This window comes from Gambusia affinis, linkage group LG21, assembly GCF_019740435.1.
Source record: "Gambusia affinis linkage group LG21, SWU_Gaff_1.0, whole genome shotgun sequence".
Lineage (NCBI taxonomy): Eukaryota > Metazoa > Chordata > Actinopteri > Cyprinodontiformes > Poeciliidae > Gambusia > Gambusia affinis.
The window spans coordinates 126,206-153,352 of NC_057888.1; the positions used below are offsets into that span (position 1 = coordinate 126,206).

General features: G+C 48.7%; 2 protein-coding genes across 11 annotated transcripts in view; both read right to left on the bottom strand.

Moving 5' to 3' along the window:
• Positions 1-86: 86 nt before the first annotated feature.
• LOC122824508 (zinc finger protein 436-like) lies at positions 87-3,832 on the bottom strand. Its single transcript, XM_044105243.1, has 4 exons — positions 3,704-3,832; positions 3,107-3,337; positions 1,881-2,180; positions 87-1,803 (listed from the first exon to the last, which is right to left on the bottom strand). The coding sequence occupies exons 2-4, from the start codon at positions 3,324-3,326 to the stop codon at positions 413-415; spliced, it is 1,911 nt and encodes a 636-aa protein (XP_043961178.1). The 5' UTR covers positions 3,327-3,337; positions 3,704-3,832; the 3' UTR covers positions 87-412.
• Positions 3,833-5,352: 1,520 nt separating this feature from the next.
• The window catches only part of LOC122824374 (receptor-type tyrosine-protein phosphatase mu-like), an 85,509-nt gene continuing 63,714 nt past the window's right edge, over positions 5,353-27,147 (bottom strand). For 3 of the 10 annotated variants that reach the window (XM_044104957.1, XM_044104954.1, XM_044104962.1), the window contains 18 exons: positions 25,872-25,984; positions 25,466-25,540; positions 25,149-25,175; positions 23,472-23,483; positions 21,279-21,472; positions 13,701-13,788; positions 12,925-13,001; positions 12,761-12,797; positions 11,934-12,031; positions 11,067-11,419; positions 10,849-10,984; positions 9,416-9,565; positions 8,657-8,830; positions 8,448-8,579; positions 8,253-8,378; positions 7,866-8,029; positions 6,971-7,106; positions 5,353-6,788 (listed from right to left, as the gene is read on the bottom strand). In XM_044104957.1, coding sequence (XP_043960892.1) covers positions 6,735-6,788; positions 6,971-7,106; positions 7,866-8,029; positions 8,253-8,378; positions 8,448-8,579; positions 8,657-8,830; positions 9,416-9,565; positions 10,849-10,984; positions 11,067-11,419; positions 11,934-12,031; positions 12,761-12,797; positions 12,925-13,001; positions 13,701-13,788; positions 21,279-21,472; positions 23,472-23,483; positions 25,149-25,175; positions 25,466-25,540; positions 25,872-25,984 — 2,146 coding nt within the window. In that variant the 3' untranslated portion in view covers positions 5,353-6,734. The remainder of the gene's footprint in view (positions 6,789-6,970; positions 7,107-7,865; positions 8,030-8,252; positions 8,379-8,447; positions 8,580-8,656; positions 8,831-9,415; positions 9,566-10,848; positions 10,985-11,066; positions 11,420-11,933; positions 12,032-12,760; positions 12,798-12,924; positions 13,002-13,700; positions 13,789-21,278; positions 21,473-23,471; positions 23,484-25,148; positions 25,176-25,465; positions 25,541-25,871; positions 25,985-27,147) is intronic. The other 7 variants (XM_044104963.1, XM_044104958.1, XM_044104961.1 and 4 more) reach the window with 5 other exon arrangements.

Below are 27,147 nucleotides of genomic sequence, written 5' to 3' on the forward strand. Positions count from 1 at the left end.
ATGACCTTTGCCCTATGACTTCCTCTCACAGGCCACGTCCTGTCTGAAGAATGTCAAAATAAAGGCCTTTAAAAAATAAAACCAGCTAACATCAGAAGGTTTTTATTTAAACGGGCCAAGAGCCAGCAGAACCACAGAGGTCCGAACAGAAATCCAACAAAACAATGTGCTGACAGAAAGAAAACAGAAATAATCACTGAGGCAGAACCCGACCAGAACCAGAACCGTCAGTAGCAGCTGCTTCCTGATTGGTTGACCTGAGCAGTGACGCTTTAATCTGTGGTTAATAGGTCCCAGTTGCCATGGAGACACTCAAGCCCCAAGTAGCCCCAAACACCCTGTTACCGTGCCAACCACACGGTGTCCAAAGGACAGCAGGTTGGTCAGTGAGCGCGCTCAGAGCAGCGTCTGGTCAGGTGGCGTCCAGCTGCCCGTCTTCATCAGCTCCGCCCACTCGGTCCAGCAGCTCCTCCTGCTTGTAGCTCAGCGCGTCGTCCTCGTCTTGGAACAGGACGGGCGGAGCCTCGCCGGCCTTGCCCACGCCATGCATGCGCCTCTGGTGCTGCTGCAGGTTGCCACGGCGATTGAAGCGGGCAGGGCAGAGGTCGCAGGCAAACGGCCGCTCCCCGGTGTGGATGACGACGTGCCTGGCGAGCTGCGAGCGACATTTCTTGTCTTTGCCGCAGATGTGGCAGACGAAGCTCTGAGGCAGGCGCGCCCCGTCGGCGTGCACCGCCTGCCGGTGCCTCTTCAGGTGGCTGAGGCGGCGGAAGCTGCGGCTGCAGAAGTCGCAGGCGAACGGACGCACGTCGCCGTGGACCAGGGCGTGGCTAGCCAGCAGCGAGCGGAAGCGGAACGTCTTCCCGCAGACGGTGCAGGGGAAGGAGCTGGGCGAGGCGCCGCGCCGCCTGGAGCCACGTGGCGCCTCGCCCGCCGCTGTCCTCAGGTGCACTCGCAGGTGGTGCTGCCGCAGGTAGCCGGCGCGCTGGAAGCCACGCAGGCAGACGCTGCAGCGGTGCAGGTTGTCGCCCACATGAACACGAGCGTGTTCGGTCAGCTGCGTCTCAGACTTCAGCCGCCTGCCACAGACGCCGCAGGTGAACGCCGGGTCTGGTGTCAGGTCCGGCGGCGGGCCGGGCTCTGTGGCGGCGCGGCTGGGGTGCAGCAGCGCCTTGTGCCGCTTTAGCTGATACTGACGGGCAAACTTGCGGCCACAGATATCGCAGAGGTGCGGGCGCTCGCCAGTGTGAGTCTGGAAGTGGACGGCGAGCTGCGAGCGGCACTTGAACTCCTTACCACAGAGATGGCAGAGCAGCGAGGCGGGGCGGAGCGGCGGGCCGGCGCCGGAGCTGTGCGCTACGTTCCTGTGATGCTGCAGGTCGTTGCTGCGCATGTAGGCCTTGGGGCAGAGGTCGCAGCGGAACGGCTTGACACCAGAGTGGATCGCCTCGTGAGTCTTCAGCCGCGACCGGCAGACGAAAGTCTTCCCGCAGACGGCGCACAGCCAGGCCGGCGCTGACAACCTGCGCTGGCGACGCGGCGCGCCGTCCGGGTGCAGCCGGTTCAGGTGGTGGCGCAGGTTGTCGCGGCGATTGAAGCGCAGTGGGCAGAGGTGGCAGGCGAACGGCTTCTTCCCCGTGTGGATGAAGGAGTGGCGCGCCAGGCTGGACTTGTTCTTCATCACCTTGCCACACACGTCGCACACCGTGCTGTCCGGCTCCAGCTTCACCTGCTGCAGCCCGGGTCCAGAGTCCGGTCCAGGTCCAGAGTCCGGTCCGGTCTCCAACGGAGCCAGAGGCCGCTCTGAGGGGGACGCAGAGGAGAGGATGGGTCAGATCTGAGATGGACCCTAACCCAGCAGGTTCTGGTTCTGATCTCACCTCCCCTGGGGGTCCAGGTGGGGTCCCCGGTGTCTTCGTCCTCCGGCCCCTCCTCTTCCTGCTCGTCCTCCTGGGGGTCAGGAGACCGCCGGTGCGGTCGGCCCGGTCTCCCATTGCGTCTGGCGCTCTGCAGAACTGGTCTCTTCCTGGTTCTGGTGTCAGTGGGCTCGTCGGAGAGTTTGGCTGCAGGTCTGATGATTCTGGTTCTTGTCCGATTTGGGACACAGTGCTGCAGCAAGGCCCCGCCGTCTGACCCGTCGGGTCGGACTGTCAGACACTGAAGCAGGTCGGCAGATGAACCTGCAGGGAAAACCCGGGTTAAACTGGGCCCTGGGTTATGACTGACAGGCAGCAGTTAGTCTGCAGACAAGACTTCAGGGAATAATTAAGAAACAAACATCTCTGCTGCCTCCTTGTGTGAGAAACACATCACTACACCTGGGAATCGGGAACCAGTTCTTTTAGAAAACCAGTTCTTTTAGAAAACCAGTTCTTTTAGAAAACCAGTTCTTTTAGAAAACCAGTTCTTGTTTAGTTCAGTAGTTTAATTTAGGGCTGAAACGATTCCTTGAATGATTCCAGTTCCTCGATTATTAAAATTCCTCGAGGAAAATTTATCTGCCTCAAAGCTTGGTTAAATTAAACTTTATTATTTAGCGCACCGTGTTCTGGCCGGGTTGTTATTCACGTTGCTCAGCGATCTCAGTCCCGCCTGAGATGTGGACAAAGCTAACTGTTAGCAGCATAACATCCAAGATTTTGTTAATGATAAAATTGTTGTCAGGTTGTTTTTCGGGGGACCAATAAGCATCTTTAAAATAACTGGAGAATGCAAACTTTTCTCCTCCTGGAGCTGCTGCCTGGTGGTGGTTCAGAGCAAACGGCGGGAAGAGCAGTTAAACCGTAGTAACGTAGTTAAACCATAGTAACACAATTAAACTGTAGTAACACGATTAAATTGTAGTAAAGCGGTTAAAGCTCAGTAACGAGGTTAAAACCATAGTAACGCGGTAGGTCAGCCTGATTTGCTTCATGTTCTCCAGACTTATGATGTTCCTACCAACCATGAGATGAAGGAATCGAACACACCCATTTAGATCACAGCTGGATCAGGTCCTCAGGCTGCACAGGTGAGGCGAGAGAGAGAGAGAGAGAGAGAGAGAAAGAGAAAGAGAAAGAGAAAGAGAGAGAGAGAGAGAGAGAGAGAGAGAGAGGATGTGTCTCACCTGAATGTCTCCAGCTGAGGTTCTGACCCAACAGATTCTGGTTCTGACTCAGCAGGTCCACCTGGACAGCCGCCTCCCTGGTCTCGGCTCTGCAGCTCTGGCAACCCACCTCCTTCCTCATCTCCTCCTCAGGACTCTCCCACTGGCAGCCCACCTCCCGGCTGCCGCCCTGCCTCAGCAGCAGGATGCACAGCTCCTCTCCTCCACCAGGGGGCTCCATAACTGCTGCTCCTGCAGGAACATACAGCAGAACACGAAGCTGAAGTTGGTTTCCGATTCCAGCTTCCGATTCAGGAAATGGCTAAAGGGCGATTTTTTTTCACGACCTTCAGCATCTTTAATCGACTCTAGTTTAAAAACTACCTAAACACCTAGACTCTTCAAACCTGCACTGGATTATTCTGCTCTCATAGATTCGGAAGCTGGAATCGGAAACCAACTTCAGCTTCGTCAGCAGAACCAGAACCACGTCAGAACCAGAACCACTGGACAGAGAGCAGGACCACCAGCAGATCTGGCAGATCTCAAAGATCTACAGCGCCTAGAACACACAGACTGATCTAGATAACACGGCTCTAGGCTGAAGTCAGGACCAACCCAGAGGGTTTCCATCTGGACCCGACAGCAGAATCAGCAGAGCTCCTGGACGTTCTGGGAACCACCGGAACGTCCTGTAACTATGGCGATGGAGGGAAGGCGCTCCACAGACAGAGCTGGACCGGAACCAGCTGGGCCTCCCCTAGGTCCGAACCTGACCCCTCCCTGGGTCTATCCCAGACTCAATAGAGGTCTGGGTCGATCACCGGGTTCTACAAAACCTTCCGGTAGGACAACCCGGTCCACAGCGGTTCGGTTTCCTCTGAACCAGAACCTGCAGGCTCAGGTTCGGTACCAGTTCGTTCTAAGGGAACCTCTAGTTAACCGAACCCGAGAAGGGTTAGGATGAGCCGGTTAGCTCGATGCTAACTCACCAGGTCAGCTCACCTGATGGTCGCGAGGCCACCTCCGCAGGGTCCACTGTGACGTCACACCCGGAATATAAAGATTAAAGTCCGAACTCCATGTTCTGTTCAACACCGGCCCTGACGAACCCAACCGAATCAGAACCACAACAGGCCACGCCGGGAACCCTGCTGCTGCTGCTCTTCTTCTGCTGACCGCTTCCCGCTCGCTGCTGCCCCCAGCGGCCGCGACGGGAACCGCCGGTGTATTATATTATATTATATATATTAGAAAGTTTTTTGGTTTTTTTAATAATAGTAAATTAAAAAAACCCTTCTTCTACTCCCATCCATTGTCCAACACGCTTGTCTCTGCAGGGTCACTGGGTTCCACACTGGAGGTCTGGAAATTATTTATTATTATTATTAAACAGAGAAACTTCTCCTCAGGTTGGTTGGCATCATTAATCAAATCTGCTCTCTGTTCTGCAGTGAACAGATTATAGCAAACATCTTCGATAAATTTATGCACTTTATTCAATATTTACATCAATAATCTGCCTGGCTGCTCTCCAATAACCGTTTTTAAAGCAGATAGCGAGCGTAACCATGGCGACGACCTGGAAAGCATCAAGTAGAAACCAAAGTTCATAGGTCCCCAATGAATCCAGAAGGAGAATGAAAAGTTGTGCCTGCAACTGGTACCAGAACCTGTACCAGAGATGGTACCAGATGAATAATGAGGCTGCTGAGTGGCCTAGTCAAAGGGAAACTGGTAGCTTCTGTGTATTTCATACAGAACCAGGTTAGTTTTATATAAAAGTGATGGAAAAACTGCGCAGCTGAAGGCTAGGGGTGGTTACTATGGTAACGCTCAGGTGGCAGCCCACCTAGGGTGACCAGATTTGGGTTTCTGAAAAGGAGGACACTTCTTTTTTTGTTGGCGGAGGAGGGGTGGGGGGGCGGACACACATGTGCTACCGATTTCTTTGCCATACAAAGAAACCTGGAATGGAGTAGTGGAACGGAGTGGCAATGTAATCACAATGCACTGTAAGCTATGTAATGTGTTTTGAGGCAGTTGACCAAAATCCCGGACGATTTTGAAATTCCCCCCGGACATTTTTTTAGGTCTGAAAAGTAGGACATGTCCGGGAAAAAGAGGACGTCTGGTCACCCTAAGCCCACCTGAACTAGACCGGACCGGTGAACATTTAAAAACTGAAGTGGAAATGACATGAACATTCTGCAGAACCAGAACCCGGTTCGGTCCGGCATGTGTGGCGCGTACATTCAGAGACTTCAGGCGGCGTGTTCAGTTTTATTGGAATCATACAACATAAATAAAAGCTTTCATTACAGTCATGTTCTTCTCAGCACCAGAACCGAGCCTTAACTGGGTCCAGTCACGACCGGGTCAGAGTCAGAACCATTCGACTGGACCGCTGGCGCCGCTGCGGTTCTGATGGAACAGAAAGATCTTCTGCCATGATTGTCAGCCTCTGTGCTTCACAAGAACGACGACAGCGAAGGAATAAATACTCCCTATGTACACTATTCACATGGACCGGGCCCAAACGGACCAGACTGCCAGAAGTGGACCAGATCAAGGTCCAAAGTGAGGCCCGGTCCGATCAAGTTAGTTTCAGTGATATAAAACACCAAGGAAGAAGACAGAAGATGAACACTGACCCCTGGTGTTCTCCAGGGTGAACTACGCTACTGCGACAGGCCGTTGCCATGGAAACCTGGGAGAGTAAATGCCCCTGATTAACTGATCCAATATTGGGCTCACGAGGGACGGTTTCATCAGAACCAGAGGCTGGCCCGGTTAAATTGATGTAGAACTGGTATGATCAGGATTAAACTGGTTTAGATCCGGTTCCAGGTTACACAGTGTAAACATGCACTGACCACACCACAATCGGAGGATCTTTTAATGATTTCCATGACAACCAAAGGTTGTGTCCAACAGTCTGAGGTCCTGCACCTGAACAGAACCAGAACCAGCAGAACCAGAGTTCCTGCGATCTGGTCCGATCAAAGAGGCTCTTCAGACTGTCCGTCTCTGTCTGAATGGATGGTGTCCCACATGGCTCATAGCTGGGCCCCCAGCAGAGGATGGGTCCGACGGTCTGCAGGAAGACCGTCCAGAACCAGAAGAAGGTCTTTGGATCTGTGAGGACGGCTGGAGTTCTGGAGGAACCATTTACAACATGCATGTCTCTTTGGACTTCCATAAAAAAAAAACAAGCAGATAAAAGGAACGGATAGAGCATCATGTCCGGTATTTGGGTCGGCGCTGGTGCAGTTCTGCTGCCAACCACAAGATGGCAGCAAAACTGATGACTAGACTTCCTGAAGACAGGACTGGTTCTGCTGAGTCACGGTTCTGATTCTGCCAAGTCAAGGTGTCCCGTAGTGGGACGCTGTCCTGCTGCCGTCCAGGAAGACCCGACCTGGAGGAACCGGACCTGGACCGGATGAGGTCATCACAGGTGGGCGGAGCTTCAATGCAGGTTTACGACACAAGAAAAACCAACAAGACGACAAAGAGGACAGTCAGGGTGTCCATGCTCGCTGTCCGTCCAACGATGCAGGACACACCTTCCTCCTCCTCTTCCTCCTGCAGCACAACGAGGAGGAGGAGGAGGAGAAAGAGGTGATGAAGGGCGAGCTGGTCCCAGCTAAGCAGAGTTCATGAACTCCAGAGCCACTTCATAGCAGAACTTATATTGTTCCTGTGGAGACACAACATATAATTAACATGATAAATTAATATAAAAATAATTAATAAATTAACATAAAGGCCAGAATATATAAAAAAGCCCCACAAAGTATTAAAAGAGACGACGACATTAATGACCCTTTAATAAACCATAATGCAAATCATTTTGATAATAAAGAAGTTTCTCAGCCTCACCAGCAGGTCCACCATGTTGGGTTTGTTGTTTCTGAGCGTCTTGACGGCGTGGAAGACGTCCACACAGCGCTGCTGCCTCAGCATCTCACACACGATGCTGACGCTGCAGAAGACGCCGCTGCGCCCGCCGCTGTTCCTGAGGGACATGAGGGACATGCTCAGAGAAAACAGCACCTGCTCCTCTTCTGTTTGACCACCAGATGGAGACAAAACATCACTGAAGACACAGGAGACCAGCAATGGTTCTGCTAGATGAGTCCTACTGGAACCACAGCAGGTCCACTGGCCCAGTACCACCGGTACCGCCACCCTGGTCCCCCTCAGTAGGCCTGCAGTGGTTCCAGAAGGACTCGTCCAACAGAACCGAGTTGTTGCTTTCCGAGTTATTGTGGCAGATATAGTGATTAAGAGCAGCCAGCTGCTGCCATTGTGTAGGGATTTTATCTGGCCACACGATGGCGCCACAGTGTCTCTTATGTTAGTCTGTGTTCGTGGTTTTTCACTGAGGTTTTGCCTAATGATGTAATCTTTAGGTGAATTAAGTTATTTGTGTATGTTGTGGATTTATATGCACATATGGATGGTTGAGTTTATTTCTTATTGGATATTTTTGTTTGAGTTTGTATTAGTTGGAGCTCTATTGCTGTAATATATTAACCTAACGGCAATTTATTTGTTATTGCAGACTGCTGGCAACACCGAGCATCAAGGCAAAATAAACCAGCTCACATCTAAAGTTAAAGTTTCAGTCTCATGTCCTTCTTCCTGTTTCTTGATTGATACACCACCTTGTTTACTACAAATACCTAAGAACCTAAATTAATAGTAGTACTGTGTGTAGTACTGTGTGTAGTACTGTGTGTAGTACTGTGTGTAGTACTGTCTGCAGCCTCACAGGCAGTGGACGACGGTGCGTCCCTCGCCGCCGTCGTACTCGTCCTGCCATTTGTCCACCTGGTGGACGAGCTTCAGGAAAGAGCGCTTGGAGACGGGGGTGTCCCGGTACATGGGCCAACCCAGGAACTGGAACTGCTGCACCATGCGGTATCCGTCCTGCGGCTGGAGGGGGACAGGCTTTAAATCAAACGCACCCTGAGAGCTGGATCAAAGGAAGGAAGTTCTCACAAAGTTAGCAGGAAGTCAGCGGATACCACAGGAAGTTAGCAGGAGGTTAACAGGAAGGTGCTTTAAAAAGGGAACCAGAAGCCTATGAGGCATTCAGGGCAGCTGGGAGACAGTAGGCTCCAGACCCGGGAGCGGAAGGTGTGAAGATCAAACGCACCCTGGCGGTGTTGTAGATCCTGAAGATGCGGCTGATGACGTCCTCCTCCAGGTCCGCAGAGACGAACTCCACCTGCAGCGAGCCGAGGCGGTGGACGCCGTTCTCCGGCCAGTACTGGGGACACAGCTGAGACAGAGACGTCCATCAGCTGCCGGATGGCGTGGCTCGCTGCTCACCACTGACCTTTGTCCTCACCTGGGCAGGGTCCACGTCGTTCAGCATCACGATGGACGTACAGTGGTAGTCTAGAACCAGGCGCCAGAAGTCCTTCACCGTGTTGGGCAAAGGATGCTGGGTAACGATGAAGGCCGACGGCTGCTTGTAGCTCTGCAACACACCGACGCAGGAAGTGAGGTCACACAACAGAACCCTGCTAGCATTAGCACCAGCGTAGCATGACGTACGTCCATGAGCGCAGCGTTGATGTAGTTGGAGCTCTCGCCGTCGATGGTGATGAGGAAGGGCAGGCAGCGGTCCGGCGGCAGGACGTCCATGCAGCGGTTCTTCTCATGGTTCCTAGGCAACAGCGCGATGCTGCAGTCCTCCACACGCAGGGTGGGCGTCACCATGTTGAGGGTCTGAGCGTGTGCAGATGGAGGCCATGTTGGGTGAGAAGGTTGGAGAGAAAACATGAAACGGATTCAGGCCGAAATATCCTGGACTTTATGGATCAACAGAGAAAAACTTTAAGATTTACTTCATTTGAACATAATTTATTATTATTGTTATCAGTATTGATTACAACAATAATAATGAATAGTAGATTACTGTAATCTGAACTAATAATACAAATAAAGGAATTTTTACTAAAAGTATAATTTTATTCTGAAAAATCTAATTTTAAATTTAAATTTGTTTTTAGATTTAATTCTTAACATTTGGTATTTACAATATTAAGTAATATAATCAGGTATTGGTTATGTCCAATATCTGATGTTGGACATAAACAGGTTGGCCATAACGTCATTTTACTTCATAATAATAATAAAAATAGATGAAGTTCTCAATAATAAATATCCATTACATAAATGTGTTTTAATCTGGATTTTTTAGGAATATTTTCTATATTTTTTTGGCATGTTTTCTGGATATTTGGTGTGATTTTTCCCATGATCCTCCAGTCCTAATCACGAGCTGGTAGCACCGCCCCCTGCTGGCCGTACCCTGAACTCCTCCTTGATCTGGCAGGAGTTGGTCTGGGGGTCCAATCGGTTCATCTCGTAGTATAGCGAACGCAGCTGATTGGCCGGAACAGCGGTGTTTCCGCAGAGACACGCCTCCAAGATGGCGTCATGGATGAAGACGTACTGCTCCTGTGAACACAGAGGGACGCACGGCGTCATGGCGACAGACAGCAGGACGGGGAAATGTCACGTCAGCCATGATTTATGTCCACAGGAGGAAGAGGAGGAGGAGGAAGGGCGGGACATGATGCTGCTGTCACTTCCTGTCAGCTGGAGGACGTCAGGAGACGAAGCAACCTCAGGACCTTTGTCTTCCTCACTGGGCTCAGAGAGAGGAAGAGGAGGATGGTGAGGGTGTGTCAGCAGGGGAAGGGGTCAAAGGTCAGAGCCCAGGGCAACAAGCCAGTTCAACGTCAGAATTATGAAAAAACATTTCACATTTTGCTGATTCTCAACATACAAATCGTCATCAATATAAATCAATATATTGATTCAGAAATATTGATCAGTGTTCCATTTAGTAGTAATCAATAGCAAACCTGAAAGGGGCTCAGGGTTTCAGCTGTTTTTCAGTTTTCTGGAAGTTTGTTCTAGATTTGTGGTGCATAGAAGATGAACGCTGCTTCTCCTCGTTTGGTTCTGATGCAGAACAGAGCCAGAACCAGGACCTAGAGTCAGCAGAACCAGGCGGTGTCTCCATCCTCCTGGTTCTAGTCAGAACCCCAGCAGCAGCGTTCTGGACCGTTGGGTTGTCAATCATCCCTGTGAAGACGTTGCTGCAGGAATCAAACACCTGGATGAGTTTCTCTGATCTGAGACTTTAGTCTCTGGTTCTGGAAAAGTTCTGCACCTGGGAGAAGGTCTACTTTGGAACCCAAGGGTCAGATCAGAGGTCAGAGGTCAGCCTGATCTCTAGTTTACAGATGAGACAACTGAACCTGTGTGCTGACTCTAGATCTACAGCTCTAGATGTTGCTCTATAATAACTCCAGTTTCAGAAAGTTTTGTCTCATCCACACATTTATCTGCTTCAGCGCTTGGATGGGGTCAAAGGTCACCTGGTGACATCATAATGTAGAGCTGTGTATCATCTGCGTCGTCATGGTAACTGATCTTATTTGCTGCTATAGCCTGAGCGAGTGGGAGAATATAGATATTGAATCAAAGGGGTCCTAAAACGGAGCCTTGGGGGACCCCACATGTGACCTCTGACCTCTCTGAGAAGTTTCCTACTGAAACAAAGAAATCCCAGTTCTTTATGTCAGACTGGAACCAGTCCAGAACTGGACCAGAGAGTTTGACCAGCTCTCCAGTTGTTTCAGTAACATGATCAGCACTGAGGTCCAATAGAACCAGAACCAGACCTGTGGTTCTTCCACAGTCTGTGTGTGTGTGTGTGTGTGTGTGTGTACCTCGGTCTGCACCATGTTGACCCTTCGCGCCCTCAGCTCTCTGACACAGTTGTAGATGTCGACGACGCCTTCTCTCTCCGCCATGTCCAGCATGATGTCGATCACCATGAAGCAACCGGTCCGGCCCGCGCCCGCGCTGACACACACACACACACACACACACACCTGGTGAGTGGCAGTAGCGGCGGAAGGGGCCGAGCAAGGGGCCGGAGTCTGACCTGCAGTGGACCACGGTGGGGCCGGCGGTGGGCGGAGTCTTGGCCTTGACGCAGCGGATGAAGCCCAGCAGGCCGGTGGCGTGCAGCGGGACGCCGTGGTCCGGCCAGCCGGTGAAGTGGAACTGACGGATCTCCCTGATCTCAGCCACGCCCCTCTGAGGGCAGAAGGGGTTTTCAATATGGAGACAGAGGGTCACAGCCTCACCTTCATCATCATCATCATCATCATCCCCCACCTTCTCCACGGCGAAGGTCCGGATCACGTACTCAGACAGCAGCTGCGTCTCGATCAGCGTCACCTTCATGTCGCCATAAATCTCAGTGTCATCAGGCCAGTACTTACAGCACTTCACCTGGACGCACACACACACACACACACACACACACACACACAGTCATTAACTGATTGACATACAGCTCAAGGAGGCTCCGCCCCTCACTAGTAGATTACAGTCTCTGTGTCACCATGACAACCAGCCAGGTGAGCAGAAACAGAACAATCAATGGTGTGTGTGTGTGTGTGTGTGTGTGTCTGTGTGCGTGCGCTGAAGAACAACAAAGCCAGATTATCAGCCTGAAATTTCCCAGAATCCCTCTGTGCAGCGCTGGCAGTTCAGCCAAGCAGGTCCCTGGTGCATTGTGGGTAATGAGAGCGGGCGGCGCCTCCAGGTGAGACGTTCTGCTCTCAGGTCAAATCCTCCAATTTCAGGAGGAAATGAGCGGCGCCGGCGCTTCAGAACCTCCCACTGCATCCGACATGACAACAATCTGCTGAGAGGTTCTGGAGCCCACGGAACGAAGGGACAGAGGCATTCTGGGAAACGAAGTCCCAAACGTCATGACGCAGAAAAACAGCAGCAGACTGACCCGGCCCACTTCCACCAGGTTGGTCACCATCACCAGAGCCGCCGAGTTCTCCTGCCACACCATCCTCCAGAAGTCATACACCGTCTCCTGCATGGGCCCTGAACACACACACACACACACACACACACACACACACAAACACACACACGGTTCCATCTGATTACGTGCTGTCAGATTCTGGTTCCTCCTGTTGCCATGGTGGATCCAGTTATCTGCCTTCCATTAATGAGGACTTCTCCTACACTCACTCTTAACTCAGAGCTAACTTAACTTAGCATTAGCTTAAAAGAGAAATGTGAATCAGTTTTGTTTCGATCGGCTGGTTTGGAGCAAATCGACCAGGCTGTGCAAAGTGTGACATCATCAGATGTTAACTCTGGTGAACAGGAAGTAGGGGTTGCTAGCTAGCATTGACCTTCATGCTGGACTCCATTTTGGTTCCCCTGGTAAGGCACAGACCCATCAGTAGATGGCAGCGTTCCCTACATCAGAATGTGTTTTCATTTCCCCTTTAGTACATTAACTATTTTATGGAAAAGCCAAAAATCACCTCAAGCGAGCATAAAAACTTTTCTTGCAAGATTAAATCAATTATTTGGAATTTTGGAAATTTCCACCAACTTTTTCTAAGGTGATACTTTGAAAGAAAAGCGTTGCTGAAAACACGACTAGTAACACTGCTGGTTGGGATTTCTACCTGCAGAGCAGAGTCTGTGCGTTTACGCTAAAGCTCTGCTGCAGTGGCACCCCCTGTGGTAAGAGCAGGTAACTGCAGTGTCTCCAGAAGCTGCTGAATGTGACCTGGAGGAAAAGGATGACTGTCTCACCTTGTGTTGCGATGTAGTGGTTGGGTCTGTGGTAACCCTGAGGAAGGAAGAGGAAACATTTCAGGAACATTTCATGAAAGCTCAGAACCTTCAGATCGTTACTGGAGGTTCTGAGCTTGGTCGGGTTCTACAACATTTCAGCAGGAGGAAACCTTGGTACTCACATCCACATAGTTAGCGTTGATGTAGTCTGAGCCGCAATTTCCATCCTGAGGCTGCAGACGCACACGGGAGTGATCGTCTAACACACACACACACACACACACACACACACACACACACACACACACACACACACACACACACACACACACACACACACACACACACACACACACACACACACACACGGTGGGGAGCGTTTAGCTGTTGTGCTCGTTGTCACTGTGAAGCTCAACACAATCAGAGCTAATTAGCTTCCAGTGGATTAAAGATCTATGAACATATTAATAATCTCTTAATTAGATTCATCTGAAAGTTGCATTGAGAAAATAACACAAGTTTATAAAGACATCAGATTGAGTTTGTTAGAGGGAGTCAGGAAAACAAGGAGCCACAAGTCCTCAGGGACAGGTGGAGGATGGGTGGAGAATGGGTGGGGGACGGGTGGAGGACAGGTGGAGGATGGGTGGTGAACAGGTGGAGGACGGGTGGAGAATGGGTGGGGGACGGGTGGAGGACGGGTGGGGGACAGGTGGAGGACGGGTGGGGGACAGGTGGAGGACGGGTGGAGAATGGGTGGGGGACGGGTGGAGGACAGGGGAGGATGGGTGGGGGACGGGTGGAGGACGGGTGGGGGACAGGGACTCAATGTGCGTCTAAAACTGATCAGAAGCCGGTCTGATCTCCATCCTCTGATGGCTTCAACAAACTAGGACATTGAGGGAGCGGTGAAACACCGGGCCCCATGTGGGCCGGTCGGCCCAGACCCGGTTCTTACAGGCGATGATGTTCCCGTATCGGTTCTTCATGCGGTTCTCGTCCTTCTTGGCCGAGTCCCAGGGAGCAGACTGTCCCTCAAAGAAGCTCTGTTGGAACACAGAGACGGTTTGTTACAGATCACTGCAGCTATGAAGGACATGAATAATGCAGAGGGTGCGTTTGATTTGCTGCTCGGGGTCCGCCTCCATGGACAAAACACATGATTAAGTCCAATTACAGACGGAGGCTGTGAGGAAACAAAGACTTAGAAATTCAGACCAATCCAGGTTCTGGAAGAGGAAACAAACATTTAAATTCCTCCACACACACACACACACACACACACACACACACACGCACACACACACACACACACACAAACGTTTGTGCTGTCAGACTCTGTCTGTGTGAACGTCTCCCACTTTGATCCACAGCAGGTTCCTGAGTCGCTCATTAAAACGCCGGGAGACATAAGAATGTGTGTGACAGCCGTCTAACAGCTTCAGACATCCATCAAACTGTGAGGTGAGCAACGCATACACACACACACACACACACACACGCACACGCACACACACACACACAAACACACACACACGCGCACACACACACACACACACACATACAGACATCAGTGACAGTGAGGAACAAAAACAGAGCAAAGAATGGAACTAATGAGTGCTGGCAGAACCTCTTCCTGTCTGTTTGTGGCCCACTGTGTGTTACACTGTGTGTTACACTGTGTGTGTGTGTGTGTGTGTGTGTGTGTTTGTGTGGATGTGTGTGTTCGAGTGTGTGTGTGCTCTTCAGGCGGTGGTTTCTGTCCTGTTTCTGAAAGGTCACAGATCTTTCTGTAGATCCGGGTTTGTACCGCCTACAGAACATGTTGCAGCTGTTCAGCTTCTTGGTTCCGGGTTTCTGGTTCCAACCAGAACCTTGCAAGAACCCAGTTGTTTTCTACAGTGGACCTTGGTTTCAGCAGTGGTTCTGTGAGGTCCAGTCGTCTCTTTGCTGGTTCTGAGGCTCACCAGGATGATGGTTAAATGGACCAGAACATCTCAGAGGGTTCTAAGCAACACTGGAGACTAAAGTTTCCATTTCTGTCAGTTCCTACAACTGAAGCAGAAGGTTCTCGTCCTTTTGGACTCTAGGCGACAGCTGAAGTCCCAAACAAGCAGTTCATCCATTTCTGATCTTTCTGCACGTTAAGACAAACATGATTTAAATCTGAACTAGCTCAGCTTGCAGCCATGAAGTTTGTCTGAACTGAAATGAATGCAGTTGTCCAGGTGAACCTTTCAGGGTTTCTGACCCAGAAGAACCTGAAATCTCTCCGTCCGGGTCTGGTAGGACGCTGACGGTGTGCGCTCCGTCTCACCACACTGACACACTATTCATCTGTTCTCCGTTCAGGACAATTTGAATATTAAATAATATAATTCACACAGATTTTGACCCAATAGGTTACATGACCTAGAAGCTGTTGCAGAAAAATACTAAATTTAAACTAAAGAAATGGGTAACAAAATTTAAAAAAATGAGTTAAAATGATATAAAACTGTGTGTGGCTCATATATACAGTTTAGTACAACAATTACACACTGATTTCTAGTCAATGCGACACACGATATGGAAGCTATTGAAGAAAACATATTTAATATTAAAATGATTTCAAATAGTGAATATGACTTGAGGCCAGTGTGTCTCATGTAAAAACATGAATTAGCACTTTTCTGTATCAATTGGTCACAAGGCATTTCTTAACGTTTGTTTGACCCGAGTCTTTGGTTTGGAAATTTGTTGACGGTCCCTAAGTGAACCGGCTGGCCGACATTAGCGCCGATGAATCGGATCAACCTTGAGCTAAACGCCGCTCGCTCTCTGAATACTGAATATCCAACTCAAAACCAGCTTCACTGCAGGATAAAGTTTGTTTTGTCTGTAAAGATGGAACCGAGCGACACGTAAACGCCCCACAACGTCTGACGCAGCGACGGTGGTCCACAGATCTATCCTCTCCTCATTAGCATAAAGACGGACATGGAGAAGCAGAAAAAGGAGAGCAGGCAAAGACAAAGGAAGGAGGGCTTGTATAAGGACAAAACTAAATATCTACTTTTCTTGACAGAAACTCATGAGTAAGGACAAGAAAAAACTAAATATATATGTATGCTTTTATTTCTTATTATGTCAGTTTTGGTTCTCCACAGATTTTTCCCTCCAATTTTAATCTAACAAATTAAAAGATAATATGTTAGTCAAAGTTATCCTTTATGTGTTTTATTTAGCAACTTGTCTGGTGTTTGTGTTGTTTGCTTTAGCAGCTTTATCCACATGAAGACCCATTTCAGCCTAAGGACACCTGGAGGGGAGAGGGCTGGACGAAGGCGGCTAACGAAGACGAGCTACAGGGGAGGAGGGTGATAATGAGGACCAGCCACCAGAGAAAGAAATCCCTGTTTGACCAAAGAGAAAGAAGCAGATGAAATATTCCCCAAGATAATTAGGTAAGTCATTTTGTGTTACTATTTTCTCCAGGTGAAGGGGGGGGGGGGGGGGGGCAAACATCCATAAACCAGAGTATCAGGTTGGAAATAATTTCAAATGTTCATTAACTGATAAGATCCATTCCTGAACCTAAAACTACATGAAATGATGCAACAGGCTGGATGAATTTCTGCCTAACAAACATTTGATCAGAATGATTTTGTTCAGCTCTAGTCATTATGCTACTGGTATTAATAATTGTATTTATAACAACCAGTCCAACATTCTGACAGTTTGCAGTGAGGGACATTTTTAGAATAGTATTTAAATAAATGCTGAATTAAGATCACATTGGTTTTTGAAGTGACCTCAGTGAATTGAGTCACTATGAGAATGTCCAGAAGAGACTCACCAAGTTTGAATTCATGAAAAGGTTTTCACTATGATTAACACTGACCACAACCAAAGCAAGAACAGCGATCATTTCTGATCATTTCTGGACACTTTGAAGATCTGCTTCCTGGAAACGAAGACAAGAAGAAGATCTCCTGTTACCAGAGCGATAGAGGAAGAGTGTAACCATCAGAGCAAAACCTGTCAGGACTGATGGAAGAACCGATTTTATTCAGGTGAAGAATAAATCATTCTGTTTTAGTTTTTAATCAGTATTTCAGTTACAATAAAGTGACCAGAAGTTAAACCGTTTGAAGAACAATTAATCCTTTGTTTTATTACAATGTATAAAAGTTTGGTTCTACAGCTGTGATGGTAGTTATTAGTAGTTTAGTGTTTTCCACTTCACTTGATGTCAATGACTCTGTTAGCATTAGACACTTTAATAATACTGAATGACATTTTTAGAATTGTTGCTACTAGTTTCACTTTACTTGAGGTAAAAGTTCATATTAATGACACTGTAATAACACTTGATATCTTCATAACTGCTGCTGCTTGTTCCACTTGATGTGAGAGGATTTATTAATGACTGTTAATAAATCATCCGACCGTGTAATAAAGCTTAATGAATTTTTTATTGTTGGTTCTACTTATTCCACTTCATTTCAGGTAGGGGGAAATATTAATTATTGTTTTGTTAAAGGTTTTGACAGTGTAATAACACTAACTGACATTATTATAACTACTATTATAGCATATTTATGACAGATGATGATTTCTTGGTTAATGTCTGGTTGTCATAATGAAGACATTTTGAATAAAGTCAACTTTGTATTAAAAGTGCCATGATTTACTGAATGACACTTTATGACAACAGTCATAAATATTCATGAAGACTTTCTCATGTTTATGAGTTACGTCATGTTTACAACTGTCTTATTCACACCCCGTTAAATAAAGTGTTACCTAATTTTTACACAGATTATCTCTCATGCCATACAATCACAACATAATGACAGTTTTAACAAATATATTTTTAATAGAAGTCACTGCAGCTTTAATTTGAGAGGACAGAGCTGCTGCTGACTGACTCACCTGTTGTTAAAGGTTCGGGGACAACTTAAATATGTGAATATGTTGGTAACTTTTTTCGTTAATTCATTAAATGTTAGTGAAATGGAGGCTAACAGTCTGTAGCTAAGCTAACTATGCTAAATGGTTGATAATCTCACCGTCTACTCACCTCTGTTGGAGGAAAAAACTGTTCCAAATTGACACTCTTATCTTTTTCTCTCTATTTTTTGTAAACCTGACTTGGTAACAGCCACAGTCGCTCTTGTCTTGTTCTGAACACCGTCACTGTTGCTGAGCAGGACCGAACCATTTCATGCAGATCCAGGGGATTCAGGGCAAATACGGACGTGTTTTTAGGTTTGGAGAGGTAACATTTATTTTTTTACTGCTAGAAACAATTTTAGAAAACAAAATATGATTCATTTTGTAATTGACAGGGCCTCAATTTTTATGAAAAATGAATATTTTATGAGGGCCCCCTGTTGGTCAGGAGCTCTTGGAATCGTCCCTAAGTCGTCCCCCCCCCCCCCCCCCCCCATATGGCGCCTTGATGGCGAAACATGAGGTAATATCAGGGAAATAGTACTAATACTAAATACTAACAGTAAAACTGCTTTTTAAACCTAATCTGAGCTGATAATGGACCAGACCCAGAACTGACACCAGAGACGGCACCTGGCTGGACCGGACTAGGAGGACCTGGGTCAGGAGAGGACTGGACTGGCGCCAACGGTGGCGCTGCTGAAACTTCCTACTGAACCGAGACCCGGAGCAGGAAGTTCTCCTGGTGGTGGAAACAGAACTAGAGTCATCTAGAAGTCTCCTCAGGCCTTCTGAGCATCCAGACCGCTGGAGCACAGCTGTCACCCTCACACACACAAAACCCAAAGTGTCTGTAAAAATAAGAATGAACAGACAATCTGACACCAGTCCAGTCATCTGGTTCCAGAGGTCAGCAGGATCCAGCCACCACTGGACACTGACAGAACCAGTTCAACTCCCAGTGGGATGTAACTGGATCCTCATGCAGACCAGTGATGGGATGGAAATGATCAGATTCACAAACTGGCCACCAGGGGGCATCAGTAGTGGAGTGATACTCTCTTCAAGCAGCTACTGGAGCATCTGGCAGTCAGAGGGAAGGTCAACATGCACAGAGGATGAGCATTAGCAGCACTGATGGAGGCACACAGGGGGTCATGGGTCATGGGGAGGATGGGGTCTGCATGAGGGCGGGTGGAGGAGACGGATGTCCCAGTGAACAGGTGTTAGAACCAGTGTGTCAGTGAGGATGCGCAGTCCTTGTGAGATCTTTGGATGTTGGACAGTTTCCAACACGGGTCGATTGGATGTTTGGGGGTTCCTCAACGACTCAATGGTTCCAGCATCGGGGCCGCCGTCACTGGTTTTCCTTTACTGGCAGTCATCAGACAGGAAATGGGGAGAGACACAGATGAAAGCATGCAGCAACCTTCTCACAGTCAGCAACTCTAGAGCTATAGCCTCCACTTACAGGGTACAAATTATGCCCCAGGGCTACTGGAAACCAGATGCCCTCTGCTGGTCGCCCTGTAAATCAACTCTTTTCAGTTCACTAGTCTGCATAAGAACTCAGTTCCATACTGGTACAGAGGTGCTGACCAGTGGGTGTGGTGCTGGTTTCCCCCATTAACACCCATGCTACCAACACTGACTCTAACCCCGTGTCTTCCAGGAACCATCCTTTGAATCAGACAGAGATCCTGACGGGAGCAGACGTGTTTCAGGGTTGCCCTGGAGACTGGTGTGTAATGCAGATTAACAAACTGGGCCTGGGTGGAGCTAGGCTAGCAGAGTGCTAACAGAGGTGCTAGCTGAACCTGAATCTACAACAGAAACACAGAAAACCAGGAAGGTGTCTTACCTCATTGAGCTGTCCAATCAGATAAATTAGAAAAGCATGGAGGGATCAGGGAGACAAGAGTCATGAGTGGGGCGACTAGCGGCCCGGATCACCTCACCTCATCGACCAACCATTGATCAATCATCGCCCAATCATCGACCAATCATCACTCACATCACAAAATGGGTCTGAAGATCTGGGTGAGAAGGCGGATCCTGACATGTTTACGTTTCATTTCTGTGACTGAGACACCCGACCGATCTCAAGACGTCTCCATCAGCGTTGAGACCCCTCAGAGGGTCAGAACCCCCTGAGCTCGGTCCGATCCTGATGCAGACCTTCTGGTCCACCGTGGATGAAGAGGGAGGACCCCACCGACACAGAGTCACCTAGTCTGTTACCGGACCTGGGATTCTGCTAGGGGCTCGTCTAGGACCCTGTCCTGACCCCAGCTGACCCATTTGGGTCCCTCTTTACCTGTACTGCTGTTGAACCCAGACAGATCCAGAACCGGTCCTGTTCTCCACAGCCTGGATCATTGCTGCAGCCATGTTTCCTTTCCTGGTTCTGATTTTAAAACCAGTTTGGGTCCAGCTGTTGGTTCTGATGATTGGAGCAGACTTCTTGTTGCCTTTGAATTGGACCTGAGCTCAGTTTATGCCATTAATGGATCCTGATTTGGATCAGAACCAGCTCACAGCACTTACTGGTGTGGAAAGACGTGAATTGGGAGCCATTCCGGCTAGAGACCAGGTCAGAATAGAACAGAACCAGAACCAGAACAGAACTCCTCGCTGATAACTTTCTGCAAATGGAGAGTGAAAACTCTGAGTGTGTATTCAGTATGTATAATGGATCAGCCCTGAGGGCAGCCCGCAAGCACACTGCACACACACACACACACACACACACTGGAGCCATTCCCTGTTTGGGCCCATTAGCTGCAGGGAAGATCTATAATGTATGTCTGTGTGTGTGTGTGTGTGTTCAGGTAAGTAACATCCATTAGTAAGTTTCTCCTGTTAAAATGTATAAACACACACAGACAGATTTTGAGAAGCTCCAACCTGCAGCTTTTAGAAAACATTATTGGAAGGATTTTCTGTGGTTTTTACTGCACTTCCTCTAGAACCTCCAGAACCTCCAGACTCTTCATCACTGATGACCTTCCTCTCAGCAGACGATCCGATCATTCAGGGAGGACTCTGATTGGTTCTTGGACTGGTTGACGGATTGATATCATTGATCGATGATTGGATTGGCCAACCAGAGAACTCTCAGTCTGGGCCTGGCAGAAACTGGCTGCACCCCACTCCACTGCTGAAGTACTTGGGCAGAGAGGATCTAGTTTGTTCAGACCAGAACCAGAACTGGACTCCTTGGACTCACACGGTGCGACTGCAGCACGCAGCCAGGAAACCCAGAGGAGTAAGAATGGACCAGGTCAGAACTGAAGCTGGATCTAAAGGTCACAGGGGGCTTAAAACCAGACCTGAGCCATGGATGCATGATGGCAGGATGTGAACCTGGGCCGGTCCGTTAGACTCCCTTGGTCGGTTGTGGTTCCCCTGCCGACGCTTCGCCTCAGCCTCCTTTACACAAACATCTTCTTTTAGTTTTAGTTCTTCCAGGAGTGATGGTAACCCTGGAGGACCAGAGCAGGTTTCGGTTCTGACTCCGGTTTAGGAACCGTTCCACCAGGGCTCCCCCGGTTCTGACCCGTTTGATGTGAGCTGGGTCAGACAGTCGTGATCTCACCTCATACTCCTCCTTGAACCCGTAGCCCTCGGCACACTTCATCTGGGTGATGTGCTGCAGCAGGTCGGCGACCCGGATGGCCGGATGCAGCTGACCCGTCTGGTAGGGCGGCGCCTCCCGCTCCGCCTCCCGCTGCTTGTAGTGGGACTGGACCAGGCTGCTGGTTTCACTGGTCATGGTGTGGCTGCTGTCGTCTGCAGAGGAATAGAAGACGGGTGGATCAGACTGGGGACGAGAGGACACCCTAGACACGCGATGGACCGGACAGGGATGACCCAGATAGAACCAGAATCTGTTCATTTCTAATGATCCAGCAGAACTAGATCCGGTTCAGTCTGAAGGCCGGGTTCTGAAGATGATCTGAGACACAAAATCTGATGCTGAAGCTTTGTTCTGGACAGACTCTGACCGGATGAACACTGATGAAGATCGTTCCCCACAGAACCAGGAGGACCCTCCAGAGGTCCATCCACTTCTGAGAAGACATCTACTGACTGGACTCGGAGACCTCGGAGCTTCATTTCCAGGACCAACAACCCGTCCTGCTGGACCTGGAGAACCTTCGGGTTTCAATCCAAAGTGGATCACCCTGAGCCTCACCTCTCTGTACCTCCTGATCACATCACGGGTTTGGTCCAGATCATCAAACCCTCCAGGTGGTCCGGTAGCTGGCTCATCTACAACGACCACTTCTGAGTTTCCCAGACAATCTTACTCCAGTCCCTGCTCCTGCCTACAAAGAGAGCCCTACCCTACCCCTAATCCCAAACCCTAATCCGTAACCCCTAACCCTAATCTCAAACCCTGTAGTTCCTGTTCAAAAGATGCTCCTTCTGGACCACAGAGTTTTTCTAATTACCTTGTCTGATGCTATTTTCCTACCAATAAGTTCAAACTATTCTCCATTGTGGTTGTGACTGAAGCCCTGAGTTTTTGAAATTGTTTTATTCCCAAATCAATTTAGGCTGTCTTCCCACATCTGGGTCAGGTAGACTCAGTTCTATTGGAACCAGAACTTCAGCTGCTGTGGTTCTCCTTCTCTCTGCTCTGTCAAGCTCCTTGGTTCCGTGAGGAAACCTTCCACGTGTTAAATGGTCTGATTAGAGTCAAATGTGGTCTAGACCAGTGTTTCCCAATTCCAGTCCTCAGACCCCCTGCCTGCATGTTTTAGGTGTTTCCCTTCTGCCACACCTGGATTGAATCTTTGGGTGATTAACAGGCTCCTGCAGTATTTGATGGTCATGCAATCATTTGAATCAGCTGTTCTGGTATAGAGGCACATCTAAAACATGCAGAGCAGGGGGGGCCCCGAGGACTGGAATTGAGAAGCACTGGTCTAGTCAAAGTCTGGAGCGAGTGAGTCGAGCTTGATTTAGAGAAACCAGTCTGCACTGAGTCTGTCCAGAACCAAGGAAAAGTTCTGGTCCACATCCACTCCTACAAGACTGTTACCACGACAACACAGATGAGTGACATCACATGACATCATATTACATGTCTGGAGAGAGGATGATGATGGACTCTTTCCACACTGCGGCCAAAGATCCCAGCTTTAGTCCCAGTAAGGGTACTGGTCTACAGCCGGTCCAGATCCAGTACGGTCCGGTACAAAGAGTAAAATTGGACCAGTCCAGAACAGCCTGGTTCTGCCTGTGTGAACCGGTCCAGAACAGTCTGGTTCTGCCTGTGTGAACCGGTCCAGAACAGTCTGGGTTCTTGGAGCAGCAGTGTGAAGAGAGCAGAGTTCAGAGTCCTGGAAAAGAACAAACCTTGGTCATGAAGTGGACATCGGAGCTAAACCCATCCAGAACTCTGGCAGGAATGTTTCAGCAAAGACACGGCGGACACAACTTCCACTACGCTCTCTAGCTGTTCTTATTGGCTAGCCTGGCGGCTAACTGACCAATCAGAAGCTCTCTACCTGAACAGTCCAACCAGTCAAGGTGAAGTGATGGAGGTGGTGGCTGGTGATTGGATGGATGAAACAACCAATCAGAAGACGTCAAATGAGTTGATTGGTTAAATACAGAATGATGGGAGAGGCTTGGGTTGTGACATCATGACAGAGGGTACAAATGAAGCTCTGCCATACTAATGATGACATCACAGCAGGTAATGGGTGTGGCTCCATGCAAAGTGGTGACACCCCCAAACACGACCCCCCCCTACTCAGCCCCAAGTTTAACCACTTACCATTAATGGGCACTTTACACAGAGACGGAAAGAAGAGAAGAAGAAGAAAGGAGACACGAGATAAGCAACAAATTTAGCTTTTAGCTAGCTGCTAACACAGCTAGTACCAAACACTGTAGGAGCTCTGCTGAACCCCGGACCCTTCTACCAGAGGATAGCTAACCCTGACCGAGGGTTAGCTATCCTCTGGGTCAGGGGGAGAGGGCTAGCCAATCTAGCTGACTTTGCTAACTTTTCTAACCTAGGTAACATGACCAACCTAGCTAACCTGGCTAATGTTCTGAACCACCCAGTTCCTTAGCTAGCTAAGAAGAGTTTCTATTGCCTGCCTGTCCACTAACGTATCCTAAATTTGAGCTCAGGCAGATTGGGGCTATTTTATTTCAGAGAGGAGTATGTTAGCCCAAAGGCACAAAGGGAAATATATCTTGTTTTCAACAAGTAAAAGTAGACATTACTTGCTACTAGGAAATGTCTTTGAATGTATCAGAGGAGCCTTATTGACTGGATGAAACTGAACACAGGACTTCCCGGATGCTGGAGGACCCTTTCACACTGGACTAAGACCCTTATGGGGCACTAGAATCATCCAGAGCACTTGGTGGTTTCTGGAGCAGAAACTACCAACCCTGCATGATGTTCCTCAGCTAGTTTACTGGAGCATGAAAGACAGTGAAAGATTGCATGCTGAAAGCTTCAGTTTGGGGTCCTGGGTGGAAATCGGGGTGCGGTGCCGGCAACGTCTTCATGAAGTGGATCAACTAAAGACTCAACAGGCTGGGGGGACTCTGGATGTCCTGAAGGTGTTTGGAATGATCGGCTGGGGCCGATGGGCGCTCCATCTGATTAAACACACTGCGATCATGGTGGACAGTTAAAGCCATGGTTTCTGTTCAAACTATTGCTTTGTGTCCTGGACTGAAGCTTTGAACCTATAGGTCCAGCTACTGACAGGCTCCTGTGGTAACCAGAGGTTCTTTAAATCAGACAAGTCAAACAGAAACACTGGTCACTGCTCAAACCAACTGTTGACATTTGCTAGAAAATATCACAGATTAGTGAGCGCTCCATTAGTTTATTATTCTCAGTTCATTCAGATTTTACGCTGAAGATGAGGAAGTAAAAAAGTTTCTGTTATTCCCACTCCCCAAGTCCACCAGAGCGTGTTGTGTCCATGCAAAGGTTGAAGGTCACAAACAGACGTGACGTCAACACGACACGCAGGAATGTTGTGGATGTGGGGATGGAGTGAAGCCCACCATCGTTTTAGTCACAAAACAAGAAAACAGGGTGAAAACCAAGGAGCCAGAAAAAGGGTTCTAAATTGCAAATAAAACAAAAGGAAACAAACCGAGTCTATTCAACCAAAGAAAAACATGAAGGAACTTAATTCAAGTTCAAAAGTAAAAGCAAAACTGTTGGAGATAAAACAGTAAAGATGGCATATCTGGTCACTAAAATAAAATACACCGAATAAAAAGAAAACAAAAGCAGCTGAAGAAGCAAGCAGGAATGGATGGAAGCCAGAAAATCCCTGTCTCTCTTTCTGTCTGTCCTCTCCCTTCACCTGCCGGTCCACTTCCTGTCTGTCTGTCTGCCTGTCTTCTTCTGGTCTGTCTAACACTAAACCTGAACTTTAACCTCCTGCAGAGAAAACAAGGAAACAAGAAGTCTCACCCAAGATGGCTGTCGGTACGAATGGGTCTGCCATCAGGACACATGAGCAGCAGACAGACAGAGAGAAAGACAGGACAAAGAGACGAGTCAGTGGACCACAGCGCTACTGAGCGTCGTGGGTCTGGCTGGCGGCCGAAACACCCAGAAGTTTCAGTAAATTCAGCTGAAAGTTCATCATTTACACCGAATGATTCATTAACCTGGATCTAATGACGACTCTGTGCTGCCGTCTGTCAGGGTGATGCGTTCACCGTCAATGCAATGTGTTCTGTTGATATGATGCGTTCACTGACCAAATGTCTGGCTATGAGGATTACCTGGGTAGTAGGAGTTGGGAACGGAGGTGCTGATGGTGTTTGTCTTCAGGGTGAAAGAAGACGGAGATGACATGTCTGCAGAGACAGAGCAGAATTTATCAACACCATGACTCCGCCCACATGACTCCACCTATGGAATGACTCCGCCCACATGACTCCACCTATAGAATGACTCCGCCCACATGACTCCACCTATAGAATGACTCCGCCCACATGACACCACCTATAAAATGACTCCACCCAAATGATGTTGAGATAAACACTCCAGATCTGTCTCATGTCCCCGTCTGGCTTTGAGTCAGATTTATGCCTATTGGACAAAGTGTGTGTGTGTGTGTGTGTGTGTGTGTGTGTGTGTGTGTGTGTGTGTGTGTGTGCGTGTGTGTGTGTGTGTGTGTGGACTCACTGCGGCCATTCAGAGTGTGTGTGTCCACCATGGCTGTGTGTTGGGAGCTGTTCACCATCAGAGTCATTTCCTGTCTGGAGCTCAGTGTTTCCTTCCTCTTCTTGGCCAATTTCCTGCAGACAGAGGTGATGGGGCTGACCTGAGTCTCTGTTGGGATCCAGATGGACCCAGATGGATCCAGATGGACCCAGATGGACCCAGATGGAACACTGCCTGAGGATCCATCAGACCAGCCAAAACCAGCTGAGCCCTGGGAACCACTGAAGAACCAGTAACTATGGACTCCTCCACTAGAGGGAGCCGTTTGGACTTGATGTTCATTAAATGTCAGCTGATGAGTAAATAAAGAGAAAAAATTCACTAAAATCAACCTAGAACAAATGGCAGCTTCATTAGAACCAGTAGACCCCTTAGGGTCCATTTACGACCCACTTGTCCTAAATGGACCTACTGGTACTAATTGGTTCTACTAACCCAATTAGAACCACTAGAACCAGTTGGATCCAGACTAAATCCAATCAAAATCAGAACAAAGTCAAGCAGAATAGAAGAACTTAATGGTTCTAATGTGATTCTGATCTGGTTTGGTCCAGTTGAATCAGCCGTTTGGATCTTAAGGTGGTTCTGTGGGTGTGTTAATGTGGAATGTTCTGTTTAAGAGATGAGTAGAACCCAGCCTGCGGTTCTGCTCCATGTGTCCGTCATTAATAATCGGGGTTCATGGATTCCCTTTAGCAGAACCAAACCCAGACGGGTTCCAGGTTCTGTGAAATGTTCTGAAGAGCAACAACTAAATTTGGACTGAATCTGATTGGAGTCTGGTTCCCCAAGGAGGATTCTCCTGTTGGTTCTGATGGACCCGTAGAGGTTGCTAACTATGTTCGGGTGCTGCAGAGGAAAACGTGTTTCCTCATCTCGTCCTCGGTTTGCCTCTCTGCTTGTTTCTCTCTTTCTATTCTGAGGAAAGAAAATCCATTTGTCCGATTGCTCACAGAGTTTAACCCGGACCTGAGAGCAGATATAGAAATAGCAGAGCAGGCTTTTAAAGGCGCAGCGTGGCGTGTGCACCGGGTCAACATGGAGGACGCTGAAAGAGCCCTCAGGCGAGGCGCTACCCTCCACCCCCTCATGTCTCACTTGCTCTTCTTCTCTGATTCAGACCCCAAAACACACAAACCCTAAACGACAGCAGCTCTTCGTTTGCTGCTCTCCCAAAACACCAGCAGGTGGATTGGCCAGCTGGTGGTGGAGGCGGAGCTGAGCCCGGGAGACAATG

Bases quoted from the DNA above. Each gene is read 5' to 3' on its own strand.
- LOC122824508 (XM_044105243.1), bottom strand. From the start codon at position 3,326: ATGGAGCCCCCTGGTGGAGGAGAGGAGCTGTGCATCCTGCTGCTGAGG. The intron at 2,181-3,106 runs GTGAGACACATC...TTTTCCCTGCAG, and splicing joins CCTCAGCTGGAGACATTCAG to GTTCATCTGCCGACCTGCTT. The intron at 1,804-1,880 runs GTGAGATCAGAA...CGTCCCCCTCAG, and splicing joins CACCTGGACCCCCAGGGGAG to AGCGGCCTCTGGCTCCGTTG.